General features: G+C 37.3%; 1 protein-coding gene across 4 annotated transcripts; it reads right to left on the minus strand.

Annotated features, from left to right (window-relative positions):
- Window positions 1-176: 176 nt before the first annotated feature.
- On the minus strand, window positions 177-22,329 carry LOC104248944 (RNA pseudouridine synthase 5). 4 transcript variants are annotated; one of them, XM_009805298.2, is made up of 14 exons: window positions 22,130-22,329; window positions 21,987-22,044; window positions 21,885-21,912; window positions 21,748-21,794; window positions 21,558-21,648; window positions 17,890-18,058; window positions 17,016-17,100; window positions 16,457-16,541; window positions 16,195-16,270; window positions 15,990-16,057; window positions 15,798-15,867; window positions 14,659-14,737; window positions 14,154-14,247; window positions 177-505 (listed from the first exon to the last, which is right to left on the minus strand). In XM_009805298.2, exons 1-14 carry the CDS (start codon window positions 22,251-22,253, stop codon window positions 425-427), a joined length of 1,155 nt encoding a protein of 384 aa, XP_009803600.1. In that variant the 5' UTR covers window positions 22,254-22,329; the 3' UTR covers window positions 177-424. The 4 variants fall into 4 exon arrangements, with proteins under 4 accessions (XP_009803600.1, XP_070030662.1, XP_009803599.1 ...); XM_070174561.1 differs by having other exon boundaries at window positions 21,558-21,663; XM_009805297.2 differs by having other exon boundaries at window positions 21,987-22,071.
- Between the last annotated feature and the right edge of the window lie 291 nt (window positions 22,330-22,620).

Raw genomic sequence — 22,620 nt, forward strand, 5'->3', positions numbered from 1 at the left:
AGTGACAGCTGGCCTCTTTGACAGGTGAGATTAAAGGATAGGTTAAAAAAAAACACGGGGTCTCTTTTTAGCTGGGTCCCACCGCACCTATCACTGACTTTTGTTTCTTGGTTCGCCCCGTGATGACGGGTGTGATTAAAGTCAATAATCGTTTTCACAGGCCCAGCCGCAAAATATCTGGTAAAGATCCCACTAAATTTTTTTTTAATCTGGTCTAGATTTAAAAATTCCCCATCTCTTCTTTCCAAAATCTTTTGACCAAAGAAAACGGAAAATAGAAAAAACACGCTTCTAAGTTATAAACTTACAAGTCACATTAATCAACATTGTGTGTGCCATGACTTGAATCTTTTAATCATTCCAACGGTATCTGCAGGCCATAAGCTTGACTACCTAGTAGCAGGGGCACGCACGGAATATACTTCTAGCTGGAATTTGGCTGATTCGCCTTGCCTTCTTCTCGTGTTTGAAGGATAGATGGTAGCGGTGCTGTAATCTGGATAAGCTGCAAGATGAACAATTACTGTCAATAAGTTTGCTTTGAATTGAAATGCATAGCAACGTAGCCTTGTTTAAAACAATAATTACACATGATCCGCTTTTTATAGAGCCCATACAAAAGCTTCGGAACTTGACAGAGATCCATAGAATAAAGGTAATTCAACTATTGTTTGCAAAAGAGGATGTTGAATTTGGTCACCGATCCACAATTCCCATTACCATCGAAGGAGTAAATCACCAAACGACTCCAAGAAGTATGCACTTATACTTCCACCCTCACCTTACCAATTGTTTAAACGGAAAAGGGCCAAATTGCCCCTTTGCTATTGGAAATAGAACAATTATACCAGTTTGATTATAGTCCCAAAATTACCCTCGCCGTTAGTCAAATGGCTCGTTTATGCCCCTAAAAACTGACGGAGCTCTAGGTCTGATTTTAATCCACTAAAATAATATTTTCTTGCTGACATGTATTTCCAAAATCCATGGGAGGGGTATTTTATTCCAGCATATGGCCACATGGAAAGGAAATTAAAATATTTGGAAAGTCTTCCTCGTTTTCCCCTCCATGGCTGTCGAAACTTAAAAGAAGCAGGAATACACAAAAAATTGAAATCTTCATGCAGAATGTCAGTACATATATATACATATATATGAATAAAAACTAAATAAGCAATTGATAATAGCATTAAACCAATAATGGCTCAATTAGCTTAGAAGGGTAGTCAGAAACATATCCAATTCTTGGTCCAGCACCAGCTCCACCTTTTCTGGTGTTTCCGCTGGTGCTGTAGTGCCAGTTGTTCATCAGAGCATTTGAACCAAATGTTTCAATTCCTTTGAAGCTTTTTGTTCAGGATTTGGGAGTTCTTCAAACTTTGTTACTTTCTTCCTTGAGCGAATAAGATTCAGTAACAACAATTCCTTCCATATCAATTTCAATCTTCCTGTTTCCTTCGTCTCCGGAGCAGAAGATTTCTCCCTGAGTCCGGGGAAAGATATCGATTCAGGTTTGGGTGGTGGCGGCTTCCTTCTCCAGCACGAGAACATCAGAGACGACAATCTTTTGGGTTGTCATCGGCATATCTCAAAAGCTAGTTTATCGGCCCTCTTTGGGATATATACTACTATTAACTATGTTTTAGATATATTATTTATTCAATTTTAATAAAAATTTAAATAGATCATATATTCATATGTTTCTCCATTTACTTATATAGTACTCCATTCGTTCCAATTTATGTGTCTTACTTCTCTTTTAGTCTCTTCAAAAAAGAATGCCTCTTTCTATGTTTAGTAATTCCTTAACTCCAACTTTCCACATGGCATATTTAAGGCCACAAAATTCAAGGGCATTTTGGTACTTACACACATCTTTAGTTTAAGAACACAAGATTTAAAAATCTTTCTTACTTTCTTAAACCCCGTGCCAAGTCAAAATAACATATAAATTGAAATAGAGGGAGTAAATGATTTAACGTATAGAGTTTTAGCTTATACACGAAAGATTAAATTATTGATTTTTACAAGAATAAAGTTTAAGTTCACAATCTAATGATGAAATTGGACAAACCATCAGAATAATTAATAGTTTAATTCCGACTTCTTGCACTAGTATATTTTGTACGTATTAAACAGACCAAGTAGAGATAAATATTTTATACTGACTTAATAAAATAATCCTCTGGTCCATTAAATATAATTATACTCTTAATCTTGATATAATAATTATTAGTTGTGTATATTATTTATTATTCTAATTTATTAAAAGGCGAGATTCTTTTGTGAGTCAATGTGCTTGGTAAATTAGACAATAATGATATATATTGGCTATGTAATGATTAGTTGAAGGAATTCATGTCTCCATATTGAGATTGATGATACACCTTAACTCATCGATGAATTTTGTATCCGATACATAAAATAAGTTAAGTAAAAGTCTACAGAAAATAAGTAATAAATTAAATTGGCATTGATTAGTATATGAATCTTAACATGAGGAATTAAATAGATTTAATGGAAGAAATTTTAAAATTGAACTAAGTGCAATTACGAATTTTTAGTGGAATAACGCGTGATTTATTATGATAGAATTAATTCAAATATTACGAATTAATTCCATTATACAAAGGCTTATTAATTGAATTATGTGTTCCCTGTTGCACCTGAATATTAGGAAATAAAAGAAATTCTTTTCGTGGTGAAAAAGAAATTCCAATAGGTTTTGGAAAAGGGCGTTAAACCCTTAAAATGTGTATTATAAATACATGAGTTTTTCCCTCTAGAGGTCAGCGTTTTCTCTAGCCGTAATTGGGACATGTTTTCCTAGTGAAATTCGCTCACTCGAATTTTGCTATTTTTGGGTATTATCTGGGTAACACGGGTGAAGATCGTGGAACTGCTGGATCATGATCTTGCCGGTGAGGAGCAAACTTGGTGGTGCTTTCGCTGACCATCCGCGAAACTAGAGGGCTACTTCATCGACAAGTTGTGCTCGTGCTTCAAGAGGTAACCTGTATAACTTTGTATATGCTAATTGTCTAGATTACATGTGATTTTGATACTGGATTGCTTCTGCTTCATATAATAACCCATCAGGCCTTATGTGATGAATCTCAAAATCATATGAAAGACAAAAAGTGAGATGTTTTTATTTTTTTGAAATATTTTGAGTTCCTTTCCATGTAGACTTTTGCTGAAACAAAATATATGCGCCTAATTGATTTTGGAAACTATAGATTTTGAGAAGAAGAAAAAGCTTCTTGTATTTCAGTGTGTTTCTTACATCCCCAAGTAAAAGTATTTATATACTAGGTCCTATGACTATTTTAAGAAGGGAAATAAATTACAATTCAATCAGAATCAAATCTCTCATAATAATTAAAGCAATCAACATAATTAAATCTTTTCCAATCATTAAGCCAATCAATACCCCCCTCAAATTAGTGCAAAGATGACGCACATGCCCAACTTGCAAACCAGTGTATGAAAAGTCCGTTTTGTTTATTGAGACCCTTGGTAACACATCAACTAGCTGCTTTTCTGATGATACATGAAGTGATGAAACAAGCTCAAGACACAAATTGTAAATTTTCCTTTGATGATCAATTTCAACATGCTTTATTCGGTCATGCTGGACTAGATTATGAGCTATTCTGATGGAAGCCTTGTTGTCACAATATAAGAAATGTTTCCGCTTTTCAGAGAGTCTCAATTCTCTAGTAATTTTAGTAACCAAAGAAGTTCACAAACACCATGGGCCATAGCTCTATATTCCGCTTCCGCACTTGATCTAGCAACTACACTTTGCTTCTTGCTACTCCAAGTAACCAAATTCCCTCCTATGAGAGTACAGTAATCGGATGCAGATCTTCTATCATCTAAAGATGCAGCCCAACCCGCATCTGTATAGGCTTCTACCTGAAGGTGACCATGTTCGGAGAAAAGCAGACCTTTGCCTAGAGCAGACTTTAGATACCGTAAAATGTGAAAGACAACTTGCATATGAGGATCTCGAGGATCATGCATAAACTGACTCACCAAGCTGGTTGAATATGCTATGTACTCTAGTTTGTAACTTGTGATTATTTTCAATGGGCGATTCCGCTAGTTTGCAACCTGTCATACCAGTTTCTTTCAAGGGATCCAAAATATACTTTCTTTGAGAAATAAAGATTCCTCTTTTTGATTTAGCAACCTCAATTCCAAGAAGTACTGCAATTTTCCTAGATTTTTTATCTCAAATTCCTGTGCCAATAGCTTCTTCAGTCAGGTCATTTTCCCTTTGTCATCTCCTGTCATTACTATGTCGTCAACATAAATTATGAGAAGAGTGAATTTATCCTTTTGATGTCTTATGAAGAGAGTATGGTCATCATTGCTTTGTTGGTAGGCGAAGGAGATCATTGCTTTGTAGAATCTATCAAACCAAGCTCTAGGGAATTGATTCAGTCCGTATAGGGCTTTCTTCCGTCTACACACCTTTCCTTGACTTTGTTCAGTATCAAATTCGGGAGATATCTCCATATACATCTCTTCTTCCAAGTCTCCATGAAAAAATGCATTCTTCACATCAAACTGTTGTAAGTCCCAATCAAAATTAGCTATACAAGACAAGTTTCCTGATAGTGTTTATTTTTGCAACAGGGGCAAATGTCTTTTGATAGTCCACTTCATAAGTCTGAGTGAATCCCTTAGCCACCAATCTTACTTTGAATCTTTCAATCAGACCATCAGACCATCAGACCATCAGCTTTTTGCTTCACAGTGAAGACCCATTTACAACCAACCAACTTCTTATCTGGTGGTGAAGTGACAAGTTCCCAAGTCTCATTTTTTTGACAAGGCCTTCATTTCTTCAATCATAGCTTGCTTCTATTTAGGATCTGCAAAAAAAGTTTCCCTCCAATTCTGGGGAATAGACACAAAAGAAATAGACAAGGCAAAGGCTCTATAAGGAGGCAAAGAATTACAGGAGACAAAATTAGATAAAAAAATATTTGGTAGTGCAAGATCTGACTCTTTTTTGTGAGCAATAGGTACATCTAACGCATTAAAAAATGTAGTTAATTCACCGGTAGAAGAAGGTTCAGCTTCTGTAGATTGCATGATGGCTTCTTCTACTCTATTTCTTCTTGAGTAAGTTTTCAAGTCATGCCTATCCAAACGCCCAATAGTCTCCCCCTGAATTCTTTCTCCAATTTCACTTTCCCATGTGACAATATCATCAAGAGGTCTAATAATGGAACTAGGTAGAATCACCTCTTCCTCCTTACCGCTCTTCCCCTGAAGAGGTGATGAGGTAATACTGAAATAGGGCTCAAATTCTCAAAAGGTAACATCCATGCCAACAAAAGATCTCCTAGAGGGAGGATGATAACATTTGTAACCTTTATGTGTCGGAGAATATCCAATGAGAACACACTTTATAGCTCTAGGATCAAGTTTCCCAGAATTCCTAGTGTGGACAAAGCAAACACACTCAAAACTTTGGAGGAACTGTATATTCATTCTTACCCTTTAAAGCTTCCATGGAACATTGAAAATTGAGGGTTTTAAGTGGTATTCTGTTGATAAGATAGGCAACCACTAGAATAGCTTTTTTGGCAAATACATGGTGAACATAAGAGATCTTGCTAATTCTAACAAATGCTATTTTTCCTTTCAACGACCCCGTTTTTTGCACCAGTGAAAGGACAACTAGTCTGATGGACTATCCCATTGGACCCAAATAAGCACCAAATCTTTTATCCGTGTATTCGCCGCCATTGTCACTTATCAAGCTTTTTATTTTGGCATCAAACTGAGTACAAATCATCTTATGAAATGATTGAAAACGAGAGAAAACTTCAGTTTTGGCTTTTAACAAATATACTCAAGTCATCCTAGTGCAGCAACCAATTAAAGTAACAAACCATCGACTACCAGACAAAGAAACAGTTTGGGTAGGACCACATACATCAGAATGAATAGTCATAAAAGGAGTTGTGCTTCTATTATCACTCACATGATAAGAGTTTCTAGTATGCTTGACACATTCACACGCATCACAGAACAAAGATTAAAATTGAGTCCTTGAAAATAAATCGGGATATAACTTCTTCAAATCAAAGAATGATAGGTGTCCTAACTGGCATAGCCGTTGTATTATTTCTTGGTTGACATCCTTACTTTCCCTAAAAAGACTTGACCAGAGTTTTAAATTCCATCTAATATATATAAATTATCACGTAATCTACCACTGCCAATCCTTTTCCCTGTTTGAATATCCTGAAAAAATACAATGAACGGGGAAGAACTCGATTTTACAATTTAGAGTTTTAATGATGGCACTAACAGATAAAAGATTGACAGGGAACTCACGGACATGAAGCACAAATGATATTTTAATATTAGGAGTACTGTTAGATAGTTATGTGTAAATAGTTCTAGTCTCATATGTAGTAGGAGTGGAATATGTATTATATATAGGGACCATTGCATCATTGTTAATAAATAGATTTTTCATCTGTACATTCTCACATGGTATCAGAGCTTTAGTGAGAAAATTATCGTTGTGCGTCTTTCAACGACATCCGGGAAGAAAGATCTCATCGCCGTGCAATTTTCCGACAACTTCATCTTGTTCCCGGGGTTCATCACTGCTACAGTGGTACTGTGCATATGCCAGTACCACCATCAAATCCGAAACCCTTGTGCGACCAAACCCCTAAATTTTAGTCCCATCGGAACAAAAAAAGTCCGTCACCGTGCGTCTTTCTGGTTGACGACTCAAGATTAATTTGCGTTATCTCCTCATCGGTAAGTGTTGTGCGAAAACCGACACTACTATCTTGTTCGAAAAAGTCGGGCGACAAAACCCCAGTCATTCACTCCGGCAGAAAGTCCATCATGCGCCTCCACGCGCCGCTCGAACTAGGGTTCCTGCGAGCTACAGTAACTTTTCCAACCAGTTTTTGACAAAACTTCTTCAGGACAACTTACTCGTCCAGTGATTTCAAGTCTACCCATATAAATTACATCAAATTTTGGCAATATTTATTTTTTCCGGCGTGAACAATGCACTTTTTTTTCAACGTGAACAGTGATTTCCAGAAAAGTTCTGTTTCTGGTGTTGTTTTAGAACCTATTTTATAATGTGGAATTCGGCTTAGTCTCACTATTTTCAAATTTTTCCGGCGAACTTTCGACCAACTTCTATTTATCAACAACCATTTGGTTTTGATGCTCAGGGAGAGTCTAGTGGCCTTGTATGTCGAATGATCAGCTTACAAATATTTTCACCAAGTCCCTCACTGGTCCACGTATAAGTTACATATGTAACAAGCTCGGTACATATGATTTGTATGCACCAGTTTGAGGGGGAGTATTAGATAGTTATGTGTAAATAGTCCTAGTCTCATATATAGTAGGAGTATAATATGTCCTAGTCCTATATGTATTAGGAGTAGAATATGTATTATATATAGGGATCATTGTATCATTGTTAATAAATAGATTTTTCTCCCGTACATTCTCACAAGTACAAACGACAGAACTTGTTCCACGATTGGTGTGAAAGAACCATTGGCTATTTTAACATTATCTCTTTTGAGACACGGAGAATAGTTTGGAAAAGAGCTTGTCATGTGTCTAATTGCACAAGAATCAAAAATTCAAAAATTAAGGTGAGCAGCAAAGGCAATACTTGATTGCACATAATTAGATGTGGCAACATTAGTGGAGTCAAGTTTGTCTAGGAGGCGACGAAGAAGTTGAATTTCATCCGAAGACAAGATTTCTTCAAAAACTGTCTCCTTGATTGCCTCCATATTTTCTGCCTAACCAGAAGAAAATCTGAAGAAAATTGCTCAAAAATAATCTGCCTCGCCAGAAACCAAATTTGTCTCGACAGAACCTTAACTCCGGTGAACAGAAAAATCAAAACTGGTAGGGATAAGCTCGGAATGTTTCAGCAACCCAACAACAACAACAACCCAGTAAAGTCCCACTAAGTGGGGTCTGGGAAGGGTAGTGTGTACGCAGACCTTACTCCTACCCCGATAGGGCAGAGATGCTATTTCCGATAGACCCTCGGCTCAGGAAGATGGAAATAAAATAAGAAAACAAGAAAAGACAATTCATCAGTAACATCAACATAGCCATAGAAATAATGACAACATCCTAAAAACCATAAAATAGATGACATGCAATAACAATAACCCGCAACTAAGGTCCAGAGCTATGGAAAACAGTAAGGTTAGTGTGAACTCTACATTAACAACAAGCCGTCTTGGACCAACCTACTCAAACTTGCTTCATCCCCGGAATGGAGAAGGAGAAGCTCGACTACCACTCTATCCTACAACCCTAATGCTCGACCTCCAGACCTTCCTATCAAGGGCCATGTCCTCGGAAATCTGCAATCGTGCCATGTCCTGCCTGATCACCTCTCCCCAATACTTCTTAGGTCGTCCTTTACCTCTTCTTGTACCCCATAAAGCCAGAAGCTCGCACCTCCTCACCGGAGCATCCGGGCTTCTCCTCCGCACGTGCTCGAACCATCAGAGCCTCGCTTCCCGCATCTTGTCATCCACAGAGGCCACACCTACATTCTCCCGAATATCTTCATTCCTAATCTTATCTATCTTAGTGTGCCCGCACATCCACTTCAACATCTTCATCTCAACTGCCTTCATCTTTTGGATATGAGAGTTCTTAACTGGCCAGCACTCTGCCCCATACAACATGGCCGGTCTAACCACCGCCTTATAAAACTTACCTTTGAGTATCGGTGACACTTTCTTGTCACATAAGACTCCAGATGCTAGCCTCCATTTCATCCACCCCACTCCTATGCAGTGAGTGACGTCCTCGTCAATCTCTCCATCCCCTTGAATACCCGACCCAAGGTACTTGAAACTACCTCTCTTGGGGATGAGTGTGATCCAAGCCCCACATCCATGCCTACTTCCCTCGACTCGGCGTTGAACCTGCACTCCAGGTACTCTGTCTTAGTCCTGCTCAATTTGAAACCCTTAGACTCGAGAGCCTGTCTCCAAACCTCCAACCTCTCATTAACACCGTCCCACGTCTCATCAATCAGGATTATGTCATCAACGAATAACATACACCATGACACTTCCCCTTGAATATGGTGTGTTAATGCATCCATTACTAAGGCAAATAAGAACGGGCTAAGCGCTGATCCTTGGTGTAACCCCATAACAACCGGGAAATGCTCCGAGTCGCCTCTCACAATCCTTACCCTAGTCTTAGCTCCATCATACATGTCCTTGATCGTTCTAACATAAGCTACCGGCACACCTTTTACCTCCAGACATCTCCATAGCACCTCCCTAGGGACCTTGTCATATGCTTTCTCCAAGTCAATAAATACCATGTGCAGATCTTTCTTCCTATCCCTGTACCGTTCCACCAACTTCCTAATAAGGTGGATAGCTTCCGTGGTCGAGCGACCCGGCATGAACCCGAACTAGTTGTCAGATATAGACACTATCTTCCTCACCTCCACCACCCTCTCCCAAACTTTCATGGTATGACTTAGTAACTTGATACCTCTATAGTTGTTACAACACTGAATATCACATTTGATCTTGTACAACGGAACCACTGTACTCCACCTCCACTCATCCGGCATCCTCTTCGTCCTGAAAATAACATTAAACAGCCAGTCAGCCACTCCAAGCCTGCTCTACCCACATACTTCCAGAACTCAACCGGAATTTCATCTGGCCCGGTCGCTCTGCCCCGACTCATCTTACGCATAGCCCCCACGACCTCCTCCAACTTAATACGCCTACAATACCCAAAGTCTCGGAGACTCTCCGAATGCCCCAGATCCCCTAGCACTATATCACGGTCCTCTTCCTCATTTAGAAGACCCTGAAAGTACATCTGCCATCTCTGTTTAATCTGGGACTCCCCCATCAAGACTCTACCGTCCTCGTTTTTGATGCACCTCACTTGATCCAAATCCCGAGCCTTCCTCTCCCTCGCTTTAGCCAATCGAAACAACTTCTTATCCCCGCCTTTTCCCCCAATTCCTCATATAGTCGGCCAAACATTGTATTCTTAGCCTCCTTTCTTACTATCTTGTACCTCTCTCTATTCGCTCTCATCTCCTCCTCGCATGTGCTCCCTACCAACTTCATATACGCTTCCTTCTTCGCCTCCACTTTGCCTTGGACTATGTCATTCCACCACCAGTCGCCTTTCAGCAACCCCAACATAAAAGAAAATTCCAACCAAAAACTGACAAGGAGTTTATGTAGCGAACAGCCACCAAGAGAAAGAAAACTCGACCTCTTTGATAAAAACGAAACCTTAATGCTGCGAGGGAGATAATTCATATCAAAAAGGCAGCAATGGCTCTGATACCATGTAGAATTTGAGAAGAAGAAAAGCCTTCTTGTATTTTCATGTGTTTCTTACATCCCTAAGCAATGATATTTATACACTAGGTCCCATGACTATTTTAGGAAGACAAATAAATTACAACCAATTAGAAGAAAATTAAATCTCAGTTAGAATCAAATCTTTCCTAATAATTAAGACAACAACAAAAACCCATGTTTGCAAGTAAACATTATTTTAATGGGTTAAAATCATAGTTGGAGTTTTTAGTTTTTAGGGGCATAAATGAGCCATTTGACTAATGGCGAGGGTACATTTGGGACCATATTAGACGAGGGCATGATTGCTCTATTTTTAATAGTTTAGGGGTAATTTTGGCTCTTTTCCCTTGTTTAAATCTCTAATCAATCATATTTGTTTTTGAATGATCCTTCCATACACCAACCAGCCAAATAATAGCAATTTTCCAATCTCTCATGTGGATGCATTTCGAGGCTAGAAGGGTAATTTTACAAAAGAAACAAAATAATGGAAAAAAATGAAAGGCCAAACTTGGAAAAAAAATAGGCAAAAGAAAATCACATTGAAAAAAGGCATTTGGAGCCATCCCTCCCTCTCTCGGAGCACCACTATAACCTGACATCCACCCTCTTTTACCTCGCCAGTCTCCTTCCCACACTTCATCCCTACTAATTGCCCTTCCACAACCCTTTCATTTTCTCATTCCCCACGCGTGGCATTCGCTCCGAATACAACATCAAACAAAAAATCTTGACATCTATAAGAGTAAAAGCAAAGACTAAGACTACTGCTTATACCCTTCAAGCATATCAAACTCAGCTATGAAGCTGGTGGGTGATTAGTGTGCTAAATTAAACAAAACTTAGGATCCGTACATGTCCTAGCTTCCCACCATCCCTATTCAACAATAGAATATCCTAGAAACTGACTTGGCCTTTGGGTCAATCCGTGGGAGCTTGCAAGTGATGGTTGGCAATCGGCGTCGATTTTGGCTCCTCTCTAAACTTCTCAAAACTGCACATTCCCCTCCTGCCCCCACCTTGCAAAATACACAGCTCCTGACTTCTAAAAATTGCACATTTGTTTTCCATATTACATTAGTTTATGAACTCTCATCAAATTACTCATTAGCCATCTCCTTTATTATACCTCTTCTTATATTTGGAAGTCAAAAGGAAGAATATCTATCTCACTGAGACCATTCGCACGCTACTTATACAATTAGATGTTCCGTCCTTGTAACTTTTGAACAAAGATGTTTTATACCTTCTATTGGCTGATATCACCTTCTTGAAATTTAGCCTCATCTGATACCTCCCTTTGAACATCTCAACACCTCCATGGTTTTACCAGCAATACCACTAGAAGATTCTACATTTATCCTCCATCTCTCTTCACAACATAGATACTGTTGACCTTGTTTTTTTTTGTTTGTAAAGATCAACACTTTTGACTTATCCTCATTGCTAGCGTCCTATGCTATGTTTGGATGATTCACATCTTGCATCGGATCCTTCGCCTACAGCTTGTCACCTACACATAACTCACTAGTGGTTATTTACAAAGGTATCCTACTACTCGTAATTGTTGTGACCGTATATATTGTTGAGTAAACATTGTTTGTCATTACCCGTCATGCCTTTTTGGGTCGTATTTGTCCTTTATTTCAATGCTAAATCTAGAGAAGAAACTTTTTCTGATTTCGTCCGGTCACAATTTATGTTTTAGATATGTTAGATTTACACTCTAGTGATATCTTGGAGCTCATTCCTACTTCTAGGTAAATCAATTGTTGGTTGCCAATGTGTGTTATGTTAGTGAAGGTTAATCTTTAAGGACAGGTTAATCGGCTTAAGGCACATTTGGTTGCCAAATGTTATGCACTGATTTTTGTACTAGCTATAATGATATATTCTCTCCCGTGGCTAGGATTGCTTCTATTAGTTTTTTCCTATCCATCATTGTTGTTTGTGATTGGTCTCTTCATCAACTGACATCAGAAAATGCATTTCTCCATCAAGAACTTGAAGATAAGTATACACGGAGAAACCACCAAGTTTTGTTGCTCAAACGAAGTATAGTGGTCTTGTGCTTTGATCACTATATGATTTGAAACAATCACCTCAATCATGGATTGGCAAGTTAGCACAGTTATTAAGGAGTTTGGCATAACCCACAATGAAAGTTGATCATTCAGTGTTCTTGTGCTTTGATCACTATATTTGGTAATGTATGTGGATGAAATGCGTGTAAGGATTTGGAGGCATTACCAAATTGAAACATCATTCAGTCAGTATTCTTGTACCATGATCTAGGCAAGTTACATTGAGGTATTCCTAAGCACTCACCACAATCCCGATTAGGTATTGCCAATTCATAGAGGGAGTATGCTCTCGATATTCTTGAAGACATAGGCATGACAGATGTTACGCCTATTGACATCATGTGTATGTTAAGCTTATAGCGGGTGAAGGGGAGCATCTTCGTTTTCCAGGAGGTTGATCAAAAAGTTAAACTATCCCATCATAACTTGACCTGGTATTATGTTCTCAATAAGCATTGTAAATTAACTCTTGGATTCTCTGTGTGCAGTGTGCACCTATTGGGATGCAGTGATTCGCATCGTTCATATAAATCTACTCCATGAAAAGTAATGCACTATGAGGATTGAGAAAACTGTTGCGTACACGGGCACATTGAGCAGATCAATTTTAAGACGTTATACTTCCAAATAATGCTTTCTAACTGGTATCTTGGTAGAGTAGAAACAAAATGTGGTTTCAAGATCCAATGCAAAAGCAGATTATTGAGTCATAGTACTACAACTTATGAAATTCATATGAATGATGAATTAATCGACTAAGAAAGCTGAAGTTCAGAGAGAACGATTGGATGGACTTATGCGTAATAATCAAGTCAATTCATATTGCATTTACTCCAAAAGAGAGGACCCCAAGCACCCAGAAATCATTTGTTATTTTGTCTTTTCTCTCGGGACATAATACATATTGTCACACAACTTATAAGGTCAAATCACCAAGTCCCTCGACGGTCTTTGAGCTAATTATAAACATAGATTTCAATACACCATCTTGAGGGAGAGTGTTATATAGGTTGTATAAGTGCTCTACATCGGGAGATGTAATTGTATACTTTGAAAAGCATGAATATAAAACAACCCAGGTATAAGACATTTGTCTCATGCTTTCTCCCAAATCTCTCTCCCATGTCTCTTATTTCTCACCAAGCAGTTTGAGGGCGATAGACAAGTCATTGTTTAGATTATCAACAGTAATTGGAAGGATTATTTAGAGTCAAATGCAAAAAATTGAGGATCAAATGAGAATAATTGACAGAACGAGAATCAGATCATGACTAAGGTCATACTCTTGGGACTCGTTTGGAAAACTTCCCTTCTTTAGGTTTCAAGGGAGAGGTTAGATTCATTTAATCTGTGCATATTGAAGGCCTTACATGCAAAATTTTGTCCAATAAAACGAGCAATTAGTGGGGCTTAATGGAGCAATATATTGAATTTACTTGTTTAATCTAGGTAGCAAAACTTTTATTCATCCATAGCTTTCATTTTAAAAGAATTATTAGAGGATATATGGCTAACTGCTAAACATCAAAACAAGCATCTTAGTTAAGTATTCCTCTGATCAGTTATGTAAAACTGCAAATGACTAACGTACAATTTTTATTTTTTTGTGGCTAGGTAATGACTAGAATTGAAATTACTGGCTTCTAAAACAATATTGTGAAAAACAACTAACCTCATTTGTGATTGGGTGTATAAGAACTATTTGATGTGCATGCAGGTTATATCCACAGTCTCCAGGAACAGGATTCTCAGGTCTTTGATAGCCGCTAATGAAAAAGTAAAGCCAACTAAATTCAGGTCACGATATTAGCAGCATCAGCAACTATTGTTATTATTTAAAGTGATTAGACAAAACAAAAAAGCTCAGGTATTTTCTGTCTCAATTTTAAGTAATTTGACTATCTTCAAAATTAGCATAAAGAATAAAGCTTCTTTTCGTCAAAATAGGCATAATTTATATGCTTTTAGAGAAATCTGTAAGCTTGTTGTCCATAACTGTCATGAAAAAGGGCTGTTGATTACTACTTCCTTGCTTTAATATGATAAAGCTGTGGAAGCAGGGTACTATAAATAGCACACAAAACTAGTATTTACTACCATGAAAACAATAAGATGTCTGACCGAGGGACTAATTAATATTTTAAAAAAATGCGACAAACAGAACTCTAATTCCATACCCATCTTTCTCAAAACTTTCATCCATTAATTCAGGATCAAAGCACTTTGGTTGCCCGCCAGAAACATAAAGAGGATCACCTGGTAAGATATACAATATTTTATTAATCATAAAAAGAAAGGAACCAACAGAATAGCTGCTTGACTACATAACAAGAGCAGAAGAACTGCTGTAGCATTCAGAGAAATGTTACAAGAGCAGTCCAGCCAAAAACTAATCGATTTTGGTTGGTTAGTTTGTTCAAGGTATACAAATTAAGATTTCAGAACCAATCTCTTTCAACAGACCCAGTAGGTCTATGAAGGCAGTAGGATTATTACCTAGAATTCAGCTTCGACAGATCTACAGTTAGCTCAGGCTAACATTCTTAGCTTTTGCATTGACCAGATAGTACAGGGGGATACAGGGGGAGCATACACATTATAAAATCTGAACACAAGATACTTGTTGAGGAAATTACATAATGGATGATACCATAAGGAAATGGTAATTGTTCCTTTTTAAGCTTGGAAGTGTTTGTCAATGGAATAAGCATCTAAACCTGCAATTTTTATTGTTTTTTGATAAGGTAAAGGTTTATTAATTAATGTACCAAGATGGTACCAAAGGAAAAATAAACCTGCAATATTATAACTATTTGATAAGCCAATCATATTTGCTTGGCTATAACCCAGAGGATGAAAACACATTCCAACCCCCCATCGTTTCAATCACATATTTTCTAGAAGTAGAGGGCCTCATATCATCTTCATCAGAATGATCATTGGCATTTCTGTAACAAAAGAAGATGCAAAATCCACAGACTTAGTTGAGGAAGTATTCCAAGATCATTCTCTTATCATAACCCAATGTATAGTCTGAGGTTCTTCAATCACCTTTTCTCCATTACTCGTGCACTAAGGTAGATATTACTGATATGGTTTCATAGAACTAAGAACTATGAACGTGTGCGTTGCACCAAACCAGAGTCGAAGTACTGGTCAACATATGGTTTGGCCATCTGAAGTTGGTGAACTTTATGTGTCATCTATTCTTTTTTTTTTTTGGGCATTTCTTTTAACAGACAAACTGAGTTCTACTTCTATTTTTCTTTTTATCTTTTTGTGATGGAGGAGAATGTCTTATAAAATTTCAGATTACCAATTAGTGGAAGTCCAATGAAAGAGAGGTGGATACGGATTTGGTGTGGCCTTCCAGATTGAATTTCAACCTGTTCATAACACACAACATGTAGGAAAGAAAATATTAAGGTTCCATCTCCTTCTCCAGGGTAGGGAAGGTTAAGGAAGGTGGCTATAGTAATAAATTTCTTATGTCTTTGACTTCTATTACCTGGACCAATGTGCTGTTATTCTCTAAATCTCTTTCAAGAACGCGAACACTGCTCAGAGCTGGCTTCCCTGGAAACGAAGTTCAGAAGGAATTTAAGCCAAAAATAGTGTCTTTTGAAGCACCACTGGAAATGGTAACAACTGAAGGAATCTTTATAAAAACTAATCCAGGAGACTGTTTATCCAAAATAAACAAATTTGAAAACCTGAAGGAGAAGCAACATACAACCCTTTAGCAACTCCAGGATATTTAATCGTCCCAATTGGTTGCTTGATGACAACCTATCAGTCAAAATTACTTTTAATTTCCAATAACCCAATGGATTGGCTACCCTAGAACAGACACTCCAACGGACAAAATGAAACCAGACAAACTGAGGCGAGAAAAAGTGTTAGAAGGTTACAATGTAAAACACGCATAGAAGGATAAAAGGGGGAATGTAAGTGAGAATAATGCTATAATAATACCTCATCCATATCAATCACACCACTTACAAGCGCCCGATATATCTTGCTAATTTTCCTCATTTTCTTGCACTCTGAGTTGGTGTATCTATACAAATAAAGTTCACCATCTTTAACATAATGAAGGTGGCGATAAAAGCTTCTCATTAAGAGTAAAATGGGAAGTTTAAGTTAAATTGTTTCCAAATTTAGAATGCTATTATTCTTTTTGAAACGGACTAAAAAGGAAATGTTGCCACATAAACTGGAACGGAGGGAGTATTATCTTGGGACTGAAAAGTGTTTTATGTTGATAGCCAGTGACAATATAAAGATAGTACGCAGACTAGCATATGTTTCCACAATTTTCTCCAATCAAGAGAGTTTTGCATGCTTAATTAACAATCTCTTTCAGAACATTAATAACATTAATAAGACAACTCGATGCATCAGTGTCCGACACTGGAACATAGACATCAAGCTGCCTTTATTATTTTATCACTCTGAATGAAATTAGCAATAGCAGCATAAGGCATGTCAGGAAAATAGGGCATGTATAATTGGTGAAGCAGATTCAACATACTTGTCTTCAACAACCGACGTCCCCTCAGCAAAATATGCCGCAAGGCGAGATTTAGCGAGCTTTGTTTTCGCACAGAGAAGTATTCCTGGAACATCTCAGAAAAGGAATAAGATTGTTTTTTCTTGCTTGGTTTCAGAAAAAGAAGACAGGGAACTGTCAAAATGAAAATTTTATATTGTTCCAAAGTTTTCATAATTCCAGAAAGAAGCTCTGTAGCATGATGACTCGACTTCGTATCGGTTGCTAGATCTCGAGAATACGATCATGATTAAACTACTACTAGGTCCTATTAAGAAAAAGGGGGAGACAAAATTCACATTTCTTGAAAACTAAAACTAGGCAAGAATAACATGCTGCCATGACGGAGCACAATTAAAGCTCCATCTTTTGGAAATTACATACAGAATACCATGGAGAGTTTCTTCTAAGATGGACTAATATACTGACTTTTAGATCACGTAAAAATTCGAGAGCGAAGCTGGAAGCCAACAATCAAGACACTGATTGTCACATTGAACGACAATTAGCATTGAAGGGACAAAAACTATTTCAAAAACCATATCATTATCACTTCGCTTCAATGTTGTCCAGAATCGGTGATTAATGTGTTTCTGTTTTCTTTGCTGGATGGAGGTGAAAGATAGCTTGAATGTTAATTTTTTTACATTTAGATTTAGTATTTCCATTCAGTTATTCAAATATAAAATTCCCTACTACCATTGATACAGGTTTATGTAATTCTGTTCTTTTTCAGTAAAGGAGATACCATGACATAACATTAAAGCCATCTTTCATATTTTACTTGTAGCAGAAATTCATTCTTTATTCAATAAGTAAACTTGGAGCAGAAATTCATGTACCCGTGATAACTCACCTGATGTACCCCTTCCTAGGCGATGAACTGGGACAGGATGTGTTTTTCGACAACCCGAGGAAGAGGTTGTCAGCTTGCTCACATGCCATTGGAGTTGTGTCAAGACAGTCCGCTGCTGGAACAACCCTCCAGGAAGGACTTGCAAACCAGAAGGTTTATTTAGAGCAATCTGAAATGTGAGAATCCATAACATGAATATACCCTTGGCCCGTATAGGACAGTGAGAGAAATTCTCTACGAGCTATGCTACAATATGCTCTTTGTTTCACTTGTATTTGTTTCATTCTCTTTATGTATCCACTTACAAGATTTCCAACTGCAGGCTTATTTATTTTAACTTGTTAAAATTTAAATTTTTCGTTCAAGACCAAAACAGGGCCTGTAGAAAGAAGATCTATGAGTTTACAACTAAGCCTCAATTCAAACAAGTAGGGTCACAATATAGATCCTTTATATCAATTATGGTCCATTTGGGCCTATTTTATTCCAATACTGGAATTTGCCTTTAGACTGAATACTCGAAACCTAGGAATTCTTTCAAGGGAAAAGGTCCGAATTTACCCCTTTACTATGGTATATAGTTTACGTTTGTCCCCCATTATACTTTCGTCCAAATCCACCCCTACCATTAACAAAGTTTGCACAATTGCCATTTGCCCTAACGTCCCTCCACCGTGGCATCTGACTCCTCTAATATTTTGTCCATGTCAGCAGCCAAGTAAGCAGGTTCCACTAATTAATCCAACCCTTTTTTTATTAAAAAATTCTCATCTTCTTCTCCCTCTCTTAACTCATAAACCCACACACTCCAAAACCTCCAAAAGATAGTTCTCATCTTCGTCTCCCTCTATTAAATGTTCTCATATTCTTCTCATTTCTTGTTATTTCTTTTCTTCTCACCAAACACTCACCTAACCAAAAACCACTACTGGCCGGTGACAAATGGCTAGAAACACACTTGAAATACAGATTTAGACCATAAAACATCATATCCGAGCGAAGGTGAACCACTATAGCCATGAAAGACGATTTATGTTAAAAACCAAGGCCAAAGCCAAAGCAAAAATAGAGCTCTGCCTACCAACAAAGAAGGTAAAAACTCAAAAGATTAACAGTTGCGTTGTTGAGTTTTGACCTTAAAGTGCGCTCAAAATCGGATTGTTGTCGTCTTGGTTTGGATTAATTTTGAAAAAAAATTAAAAACCCATTTCGGGTTTCCAAGTTCACGGATCTGAAAATTTAATGGATGTTCAGCGTTTATTGCTTAAATCTTCTAGAAATCATTTATTTGTGTTAGATTCGGAGCTTAACACTTATTTTATCAAGATTTAAGAGAAGAAAACTTGAAACCTCCATTTCTAAATAGTGAGAAAAGTTGAAGAACTCATCAAATTCTTCGAAATCTGGAAAAGTCGTGAAAAAAATGAGAATCAATAGTTGTTGTTGTTTTGGGAAATATGAAGTTACTTGAATCTGATTTGGGTGTTGTTTGGTTGTAATGGTAGCTGGAGCCTTGGAGGTATTGGTGGCTTTGAGTGGGGGTGGAAGAAGAAATGGTTGGGGAAGAGGATGGCGAGGTGGCATTTGGTCGTGTGACTTGGAGGCTGACATGGAAAAAATAAAGTGGGTCAGCTGCCACGGCAGAGGTTCGATAAGGATACGTGCAAATATTTTAAGTTCATTAATGGTAGGGACAAATAGTATAACGGGTGGCACAAGTAAACAATATAGTATAGTAGAGGGGCAATTTGACCTTTTCCCTTCTTTAAATCTCACATTTATTCCTACACGAACATACAAATCCCTAACCAAACTAAAAGGATTTTTGGCAAACACAAATCCTGTAAGTGTAGCAACAATGACTAAGCCTTAATTCCATATTGTTCGCATTGCGTATGGATATATGCTTCCATTGTGCTATGTTCTTTGCTAAATCTGTATGGATGTGAAGGGATTGTAGGTCCATTGAGACAATGTCCCTCCATTTGATTTTAGGTCTACCTCGGTTCTTTTGACAAATCATCTTAGTGACACACCTCCGGACATTTGGAGGTGTACACAGGATACAATCAAAGATCTTAAGCGGGTGTATCTAATTTTATCCTCTGTGTATGCTGCACTTTCTATGGGATGTGATTACTTGTAATTTTTCTATTGTTGTAAGATAGTACATCCATCTTGACATAAGCATTTCTACAATACTCATCTTATGGATATGTCAAACTTGAGAGGCCCTATATTCTATCTACATTAAATCTATAGTCTATGCTTCCCTAAAAGGCTAACCCTAAATATCTGAATTGGTTGCATTCAGATGCCATAATCCCGTCTAATCTCACATCAAGTTCATTCTTCTTCCCTGAACTAGTAGTGTATATATATTCTTATTTTTACTTATCAAAAAACTCTTGCTATCTGGAATATTTCTCAATAATTCAAACCATTGATTGACCCTTTCGAATATTGTTTGCAAATGGTATTCACGGTGGAATCCCATCATATATACTACTCCCTCTGTTCCAATTTATGTGAACTGTTTGACTGGGCACAAAATTTAAAAAAAAATGAAGACCTTTGGAATTTGTGATCATAAACAAGTCAAAAAGAGGCCAGCATATTTGTGTGGTTATATATAAAAGCTTCTCATTAAGGGTAGAATTGTAAGTTTAAGCTAAATTGTTTCCAAATTTAGAAAGGGGTCATTCTTTTTGGAACGGACCAAAAAGGAAATAGGTTCACATAAACTGGAACGGAGGGAGTATCAGTTAATCTATAAATAGGATAAACTAGTATAGACACAAAGTAGATCCCTGGTGTAAAGCCACGATTATGATATCATAAATTGACTAGTTTTGTGCTGGTCGTCAATCTACAAACTTCTTCTAAAGAAGCAAAGTAAGGTACTATGAAATATAAACTTCCAAAGCTCAGTGATAAATGCCCCTTTAGTTAAGTGATCACATCACTGGACAGGATTTTGCAGAAGATAACAAGAATTGCATCTAAAGTTTGAGTACCATAGAAATACCAAGGCGGTTCTTTAATTTTTTCCTGCCAATCAAGTTTCATATAAAACCTCGACAAAATGGTTAACCAGCAGCCATTTTACCAAAATTACAAGGAAATTGAGTAACTCCTTCGATTTGTTACTTACCTTCTCAAAAAAAATTGAGGAAATCGCCTTTATTTTTTTTTTATTTTTTTTTTTTTTGGGGGGGGGGGGGAGGGAAGGGAGAAGAAGGAGGATAGATCTAGTGCAAAGATTTCAGTCTTTTACTTTAAGGTTGGTTAAGTCTGGAAAGAAATGCCATCATTTCCTCCTTCGTGCATTTTTGAATTGCTCAAGCCCAATATGCATCTAGGCGTCTTTAACTTTTCTATTATTCACCTATGTACTTGCATGGACATCAATTTTTCCTCTTGAATTTCCTAGTTTTTCCAGATATTTTTCTATTAACCAATACAAACCTTTTTGGACGAACATACAAAAAGTCTCAAATTCATCAATGATACAAAGAGCTAAGCAGTGATGTCAGTCCGACACTTCGATTGGCAGTGTCAATAACCAACATCATAATAATCGAAGATTCTTCCTGGAGTGATTAATACGATCACATTAATAAGTTATAAAACTTTGATAATAAAACAGAACCTCAATTTTAATTTACCAAATAGTTATCTTCAAATAGTACTTGTAACAAGTAAGGTGCATCAGGTTCTCTCCAAGGAAGTCGATGATATACTAGTTCTGTACCAGCTCTGCTCATCCAAAAACTACACTTCAGAATTCAGATATTGAATCACGCAACATAACGTAGGCTAAGTATTGCGAAAAGGAATTCAGTTTACAGAAGTGACCTGAGTTCAGTATCTGGTATAGTAACAACTTTACCGTCAACTGTTATCTGTAACAATTAAACATGACCAAGCTTCATAATCTCAATAGTCCATGTGCATTAAACATCCAATTTAACCATTTTCCTTGAGCAATTTACCTGCTTATTTTGAATTCTCTGCAACCAACTGCTTTACAAATTAGTGTCTAAATCTTCAACAATACTGCACAAAAAAATTATTAATTTTTTTTATAAGCTTACCCTTGTAAAGGAGCTGAACTTTTGTACTTTCTGGAGTAGAATTCGATCAGTGTAAGACCTGTAGATTTTGCACAAAAAAGAAAGCCTAAATTACTTTAAGAAAAAAGTTTGTTGGAAAATAGGTGCATTTTTTGTAAGTATACCAGCATCGATGCGTCGGACAATGTCATGGTAAGTTAATCCGTCATTAAATTCCCGCCAGGTCTCTCCGAAGTACGCCGTCTCCGCCGCTGACGGCGGCGCAGCTAGTTCTGCTTTCTTCGACATTCCTAAGTCGGAGTCGGGAAAATGTTGCCGGAAGCCACTTACAATGACCTGCGCGTGTATGGCGAAAAATATTTTGTTTTGCCCCAACACTTCTTTTTAACACACACTATTATCTCAACTTTTAAACTTAAATATCATTAAGACACAATTCTAATCTAAAAATAAATTAGTGAATTGTTTCTCAAGAATTTAAGTTACACCGCAAATACGTTACTAATCAAAAATTATTTTCGGAAAAGGTCTAAATATACCCATGTAGTATGAGAAAATATTTAAATATATCTCTCGTTATACTTGTCACGACCCAAACCGAAGGGTCACGAGGGGCACCCGGTGCCTTACTCAATCGAGTACCAACGTAACATAT

Source organism: Nicotiana sylvestris, chromosome 5 (genome assembly GCF_000393655.2).
Source record: "Nicotiana sylvestris chromosome 5, ASM39365v2, whole genome shotgun sequence".
NCBI classification, from domain to species: Eukaryota; Viridiplantae; Streptophyta; class Magnoliopsida; order Solanales; family Solanaceae; genus Nicotiana; species Nicotiana sylvestris.

Excerpts from the sequence above, each read along its gene's own strand:
- LOC104248944 (XM_070174560.1), bottom strand. The coding sequence starts at position 22,253 with ATGTCGAAGAAAGCAGAACTAGCTGCGCCGCCGTCAGCGGCGGAGACG. Across the intron at positions 22,072-22,129 it reads TGTCCGACGCATCGATGCTG|GCTTTCTTTTTTGTGCAAAA; the intron begins GTATACTTACAA and ends AAAGTAATTTAG. Across the intron at positions 15,868-15,989 it reads ATAACAGCACATTGGTCCAG|GTTGAAATTCAATCTGGAAG; the intron begins GTAATAGAAGTC and ends TGTTATGAACAG.